We start from the raw sequence: 7,198 nt of genomic DNA, 5'->3' as shown, positions 1-7,198 counted from the left end.
ATGAGTCAGGAGGTGGCGTTGTTAGCAATGCAGAGCGGCCTCCTCCCAGGGTTGGCATTCAGAGAGTACATGGGCAGGAAGAATCTGAAAACACTGGCAGAGGCCCTGGGTAAGGCCCATGAATTCATTAAGGGGAACGAAACAGACAGAGCCATGTTGGCTAGAAGGACAACCTCTGCCAAATTAGGCAAAAGGGTAAAGCCCGGCCGGGCAGAGGCAGCTGGTAAGGCAGAACCTAACTCTACTAGGTACGAAAGGGCGGACCAGTAGAGGAGAGACAATGAAAAGTCCTCAGGCCAGAGGAAGATTGCAGGGCAAATACGAACAATACACCTCGCTAACTTACAGCCGATCTCACATCTTCAATGTGAATAAATATGATGATAAGTGGCAGAGACCACCAAGGATGACTACTAGTAACCTATACCCAAAGAAATGGTGCGACTTTCACATAGATAAGGGTCACACGACTGAGGAACGCATTCACCTCAAAGATAACATCGAAGAACTCATCAAAAGGGGGTACCTGAATCAATTTAAACAATACCCTAGGCAGGACAGGAATCGGGGTAGTGATAGACCCAGAAATGATCCGTAGAAGGATAATAGGGGTGACAAGAGTAAAGAGGAAGAGAAAGACAAAGAAAAGAGAGAGCTAGAAGACGTGTTAGTGGTTAGCGGCGGGCCTGTGCATGGAGGAACAGTACGCAGGGCTAGAGCTGACCTCAAAGACATGGTCCATCAAGTAAACTACAATGAGCATAGAAAGTGGCCACCTCCTCCTCCTCCTCAGCCAAAGGTGGTGTTTGACGAGAAGGATCAATACGGAGTCATATACCCACATGACGACTCTCTGCTAGTCGCAATACCAATCGAAAATTGGAAAGTCAGGAGAGTTCTAGTAGATGGAGGAAGCTCAGCCAACATCATGTTCATAAAAGCCTTCCACAAAATGCACCTAGACAGCAAAGACCTCAAAAGGGTGAACTATGAAGTCACAAGGTTTGATGGCTCAGGAACGATACCAGAGGGGATAATAGAATTGTCAGTCCAAGTGGGAGAAGGAGCTTAGGCCAGAAACGTGAGAGCAGAATTCTTTGTCATTAACTCCCAATCTCCGTACAACGTGATAATGGGCAGACCTCTCATCCACAAGATAAGTGGAGTGGTGTCCACGCTGCTCTTAGCATTAGCATATGCTAGCAATAGAGGCTACTTAGCCAAATTGAGGGGCTGCCAGAAAACGGCAAGGTAGTGTTACATTACTGCTATGAAAAATCTAGAGAAATATGGACCACAAGAGAGGAAAAGTCTCTAGGAAGAGGAAATGGCAGGAGTATAAAGAAGAAAAGGAAAAGCAGAAGCTGGCCATGGAAAATTATGAGCCTGAGAGGGAAGATGTAGCCCGTCCAACCCTAGAAGGGGAGCACGAGGTAGTTGCATTAGTCGAAGGAGATGCGTCCAGGACAGTGAAGATTGGGAAAGACAGCTTAATGTTAGAGTGAACTTGATAGCGTTGCTCAGGAAGAATGTAGATGTGTTCGCATTCTCAGCGGACGAAATGCCAGGTATCGATCAAAAGATCATGGAACATCTTTTGAACGTCATAGAAGACTCAAGGCCAATGAAGCAGAAGCTGAGAAATTTTTCTACAGAAAAGAGTAAGGCCATCCAGGAGGAAGTGGATAAGCTCTTGGCTGCGAAATTCATAGAACCTTGTGACTACCCAAAATGGCTAGCAAATGTGGTAATGATTAAAAAAGCCAACGGGCAATGGAGAATGTGTGTAGACTTCACAAACTTGAATCGAGCCTGCCCAAAAGACTGCTATCCTCTGCCAGAATAGATCAGATGGTAGACTCGACGAGCGGGCACGCACTCCTGAGTTTTTAAGATGCCTTCTCGGGTTACCACCAGATCAACCTGTACGAAACAGACCAAAAGAAAGCACCCTTCATCACTAACGGAGGAGTATTCAACTATGTCGCAATGCCTTTTGGCCTAAAGACTGCTAGGGCAACGTTCCAAAAACCCGTGGACAAGGTCTTCGCTCACCAAAGAGAAAGGAATGTGGAAGTATATGTAGATGGTTCCATAGTAAAAAGTTTGATAGCGTACAACCATATCTCTGACTTGGAAGAAACATTCAGCATGTTAAACAAATATCACATAAAGTTGAACCCAAAGAAATGTGTGTTTGGAGTGACAACGGGCAAGTTCTTAGGCTTCTTGGTGAGCGAAAGGGGGATCGATGCAAACCCATAGAAAATACAAGCTGTCTTAAGCCTCTCAGAGCCTAAGAGCGTCAAAGACGTTATGAGGTTGACAGGAAGGATGGCAACCCTCACCAGATTCATCAGCAATTCAGCTGATAAAGCTCTGCCATTTTTTCAGCTCCTGAAGGGCAATCGTACATTCAAGTGGGAGCAAGCAGAAAAGGAGGCATTTGCCCAAGTAAAAGAGCACTTGGTCAGCCTACTAACAATGACAAGTCCAGGGGTAGGAGAGAGGCTACAATTGTATGTGTTTGCATCGCAACAAACATTAGGATCAACCTTACTAGTGGAGAGAGGAAAAACTCAACACCTAGTTTACTTTGTTAGCCATGCCCTGACCCAGGCAAAGCAGAAATACTCATTGGTAGAGAAAATGGCCTTGGCCGTTGTCACAACTGCTAGAAAGCTAAAACCGTACTTCGATGCTCATGTAATACAAATATTAACAAATTACCCGCTGGAGAAATCTTTGCAGAGAATAGATGGCTCAGACAGGTTACTAAAGTGGGAAATAGAATTGACTGAGTACGAGCTGGAAATCAAGCTTAGGACGACAATAAAAGCTCAAGCTTTAGCAGAATTCATAGTAGAGGCAAGCTACGAAGAAGTAAAGGAAGAAATGGGAACATGGAAGGTGGCTGTGGATGGCTCAGCTGCCCACACGGGCAATGGAGCTGGAATAATTATGGTATTACCAAAAGGCAATGTCTTTGAATATGCAATCAAGTTCAAATTCCAAACCTCCAATAATGAAGCTGAGTACGAGGCTACATTGGCAGGTCTGAGGATGAGTTTAGTAGCGGGTGCCAGAAAAGTGAAACTCCAGACTGACTCACATCTAGTAGCGAGCCAGCTCAGGGGGAGTACAAGGTCAGAGAGCCGTTAATGCAATGTAGCCGCGGTGAAAGAGTTGACAACCCAGTTGGTTAGCTTTGATATTGAGTTGGTCCCCAGGGCTGAAATGGTCAGGCAGACGCACTCTCCAAGCTAGCAAGTTCGACTTTGCAAAGTCTAAGTAGAATTGTGATGGTGGAAGTTTTAGAAGGAAAAAGTGTTAAGGGGCAGAGGCAAGTGAATTGCGCTAGCCAGCGAAGATCATGGTACTCAGATATATTGGCATACAAACTGCATGAAACACTACCTGATGATGAAGAACAAGCAAAAACAATGAAAAAGGAATCATATAGATATGTGGTATTGTATGGAGAGCTGTGTAGAAAAGGATATTCAAAACCTATCCTCAGATGTGTCTTAGACTGGGAGCAGCAAGCAATCATGAAGGGATCTGTGCAAATCATATAGGAGGGAAAGCCTTGGCAGTAGAGATCATCAGACGAGAGGCATGTTGGCCAACCCTGACCTAAGATGCCATGAACTACGTCAAGAAGTGCGAACAATGACAGAAGTACTCCCTAATGATAAATCAGCGTGCTAACAACCTCACACCGATTCTTAGTCCCATCCCGTTTGCTTAGTAGGGAATGAACATCTTGGGGCCATTCACCACTGGTTTAGGGGGCAGGAAGTTCTTGATTGTGGCCGTGGACTACTTCACAAAATGGATAGAGGCAGAGCCCACAAAGTATATCAAGGCCTCTCAGGTCAGAACATTCATATGGAAAACTCTCATTACCAGATTTGGGATCCTACAGTTCATAGTTTTTTACCATGGCTGCCAGTTCGACTGCGACACCATTAGAGACTACCTTGAAGAAATGGGAACGAAGTACGCCAACGCTTCTGTTTGCCACATGCAGAGTAACGGGCAGGCAGAGGCAGCAAACAAGCAAATACTCTATTCCCTTCTAAAGAAACTGGAAGAGCACACAGGTCTGTGGGCTGATTTGGTCCCAGAGGTATTGTGGGCTAACAGAACAACAGAGAAAGAAGCAACAGGTAAAAGTCCTTTTTCTCTGTCATATGGGGCTAAGGCAGTAGTCCCCATCGAAGTACAACTCCCAAGTTTAAGGGTGCAGCACTACGACAGCCAGAAAAACAAAGACAAGATGAAGGAAGAGTTAGACCTCCTACTAGAAGTCAGGCTGAAAGCTGCTATGAGATCGGGTGCTCAGAAAAGAAGAATGGCCAAAGTTCACAACAGAAAAGTGAAGCACCGGGAACTCAGCGAAGGAGACCTAGTACTGAGAAGAACAACTGTTGTGAGCAGAGAGGTGCTACATGGAAAGCTGAGCCCAAATTAGGAAGGACCCTTCATAATACACAAGAAGGTAGGGCAAGGGGCCTACCTACTCTCTGACCAAGATGGATGTATCCTGACAAATATCTTTAACGCGGACGTCCTCAAAAGGTTCTTCATGTAATTCAATATTTTGTTTTAACAGGTTGTTTAACTATAAGTAAGGACAAAGCTTAAAACTTTATTTTGGCTACTTTATTTTGGCTAAGTTGTAATTTCTAGGAAGTCGAACATTAACCTCTGCATGAGGCGTTTCACATTTTCAATGGAATACTTAACCTCTGCGTGAGGCCTTTCCTTGGATATAATATTTTACTGCATAACTTACTCATTTATTTGCAAAAGACTATATGTTTCTTCCAATGCAAGCAGGGAAGGGCAAGGGTTGCTACAACGAAGCAAAACCCAGCATGAGTTGAGAAGAACGAAACACAACGCTATCGCCTCACTAAAGCCTCGCTATAACAAAGTAGAGGTAGAAACCCTGTTCATAGAAATAGTGGCATAATATAAAAATCGTACTAAAATAAAGTGGCGGCACAAAAACCCAAAGCCCTGCCCAGGAGGCAGAGGACGGGCATGAAAACGCAAAAGAAAGGGACTACAATCCTGCGCTGAAATTGTTTTCAGCCTTGGTAGGAAATTGTTACAACGGGGACGCTTGAAGTAACAATTTGCCTAAGTAAACCAAGGCTAAAGAGCATTATTAAGCAAAGGTAGCTAGCAACAAAACCAAGGGTACTGCAGTGTCAGCCAGGAGAGGGGAGAACTCTAAATAGCATAAAGAGGAGTGCCCTTTTCCTCTGACAACTGAACCCAACACGCATCAAGCAGACACACGCAATAAAGATGTAAAAACAAACGAAAGGAAAGGAAATTGGGAATTAAAGCAAGTACAACAAGTGCAACAAAATAAGCTACAAAGTCTGTGCTAGACAACCCCAGGCACTGGGTGAAAAACCAAAGTGCAGATTCGAAAAACATAAAAATACTGTTTTAGGAAACAAAAGAAAAGCAGACAGTTCTGGCAATTAGTCGAGGCAACTACAAGCCTCAAAAACTACATAACCTTTGGCGACCACACAACCCAATGGAAGAAGAAAGCGAAAGCTGATAAATATTAGCTCACTACAGAGCGGGGAGAGGGGTAATTAGAGGAGCCACTGGAAGAAGAGTGAGATGGCCACCAAAACCTTTATTGGTTGGCAGGAAGGGAATCTACCCCAACCCCAGCAGCTAGACCAGGAGACTTAGCAGGTACCTTGTTGAGAACAACATGATCTGGGATGCCACAGGTAGCAATGCGAGGCTGGACAACAAGATACACATAAACATCTTGGTTCCCAGTCTGGTCAACCCTGCTCCAAAACTGCTCAAACTTCACTTATTGCTCCTCGCTTGTGCCAAAGACATGGTTAGCACACCTGCGTGCAACCTCCCAGCCCCCATAATATCTATCTGTGAGCAAATCTGCAAAGGTCTGAGAAGAGGAAAATTCCACCAAGGCATCCCTGCGAGTTGCTTAAGCTCTACAGCACGGTCTTCCTCCAAACGAGTAACAGTTGCCTCCAAATTCTGCACTTGGGCCTGAGCCCTTTTTAGCTCATCTTCACAACTGCCAGCTTTTGAGCAGCTGGGAGATACTCAGCTAGTTGGAGTTAAGCAGCGTGCAGCGCGTCATCTTTCTCCCTCAAACTACGCTTTAACTCTGCCTTCTCATTCTGAGTTCGCTTCAGATTAGCAGTCTTTTCATTTAAGCTCGAACTCTAAGATTGGTATCCTTTCTCAACAGTGAGTAAAGCATTAGCCAGATCACCAATAGAGCGAGTGAGTTGGGCAACCGGCAAAGAAGAGAATAAAGTTATGAGAATCAAAGAATAATGAAAAGAAAACAGATAAGTGAAATCCTCGTAAAATAAAAGAAGACAAGAAACAAGTAAAACGATACTTTTTGCAGGTCATGGCAAGCAACAGCGGCATGGCAGGTACGCTAACATACTCATTCCCAAGGTCAGCAGGGAGCCGGATACCCTGAGTTATCCTATACCCTAGAGTGCCCCTTTGAAGGGGGTCATCAAGAAAAATAGACTCGTCAGCTTTGACATTCAGGGCAGGGCAGAAAGGCTCGTTAGCTACCCCAGAGGGACATGGTGCAGGCCTCAAAGCCGCGTCAATATGCACCTCTGAAAACTCCAAAGGACCCGCTGCCCTAAAAACCTCATTTGCGGATTTAGAAGAAACAAAGAAGGGATGAGTATAAGTCTCCCCAAAATATTGATTCACGCAGCGATTAAGCTCACTAGAAGCAGGAGGAGCCCCACCTTGAGAATTTAGCGCGGTGACGGGCTCAGATTCACCAGAGGTAGAAGCAAGCAACTCGTCCATAGTAGAAACTCTAGTCCTTTTAGGAGAAGGCTCGGGTGGAGGAGAGATAGGCTCCAAGTTAATAATGGGGGCAGGAACCTCTCAGCTAGAATTGCTTGGTGCGTGACCACCACGACAACGGCTGCGCAGACGGTCAAGGTAAGACCTTGTTTGAGGAATGAAACTGTGAGTCACAACAACGCTAGGAAATACAGAAGTATAAGTAGGAAGCTCAACAATCAAGCCCGCAGTAATAAAAGGTTCGAGCAGAACATGCTCGGCAGAAGTGGAAGAGGGGAGAGGTCGACTCTCCGAAATAGGGAAGTGAAGCTCATTAGGGGAAGGCAGAACATGCCCAATT

At 45.1% G+C, this 7,198-nt stretch overlaps 1 protein-coding gene across 1 annotated transcript; it reads left to right on the top strand.

The window, feature by feature from the left end:
• Window positions 1-1,072, top strand: LOC110728630. The gene is made up of 2 exons (XM_021908275.1): window positions 1-248; window positions 610-1,072. Exons 1-2 carry the CDS (start codon window positions 1-3, stop codon window positions 1,070-1,072), a joined length of 711 nt encoding a protein of 236 aa, XP_021763967.1.
• The last annotated feature ends 6,126 nt before the right edge of the window (window positions 1,073-7,198 follow it).

Source organism: Chenopodium quinoa, unplaced genomic scaffold (assembly GCF_001683475.1).
Source record: "Chenopodium quinoa cultivar QQ74 unplaced genomic scaffold, ASM168347v1, whole genome shotgun sequence".
Classification (NCBI taxonomy): domain Eukaryota; kingdom Viridiplantae; phylum Streptophyta; class Magnoliopsida; order Caryophyllales; family Amaranthaceae; genus Chenopodium; species Chenopodium quinoa.
The sequence above is the reverse complement of the archived record's forward strand: the minus strand, read 5'-3'. Positions and strand labels throughout refer to the sequence as shown.

Coding starts and splice junctions, on each gene's coding strand:
- LOC110728630 (XM_021908275.1), top strand. CDS start 1: ATGAGTCAGGAGGTGGCGTTGTTAGCAATGCAGAGCGGCCTCCTCCCA. Junction 249..609: donor GCAGAACCTAACTCTACTAG/GTACGAAAGGGC, acceptor GAAGGATAATAG/GGGTGACAAGAGTAAAGAGG.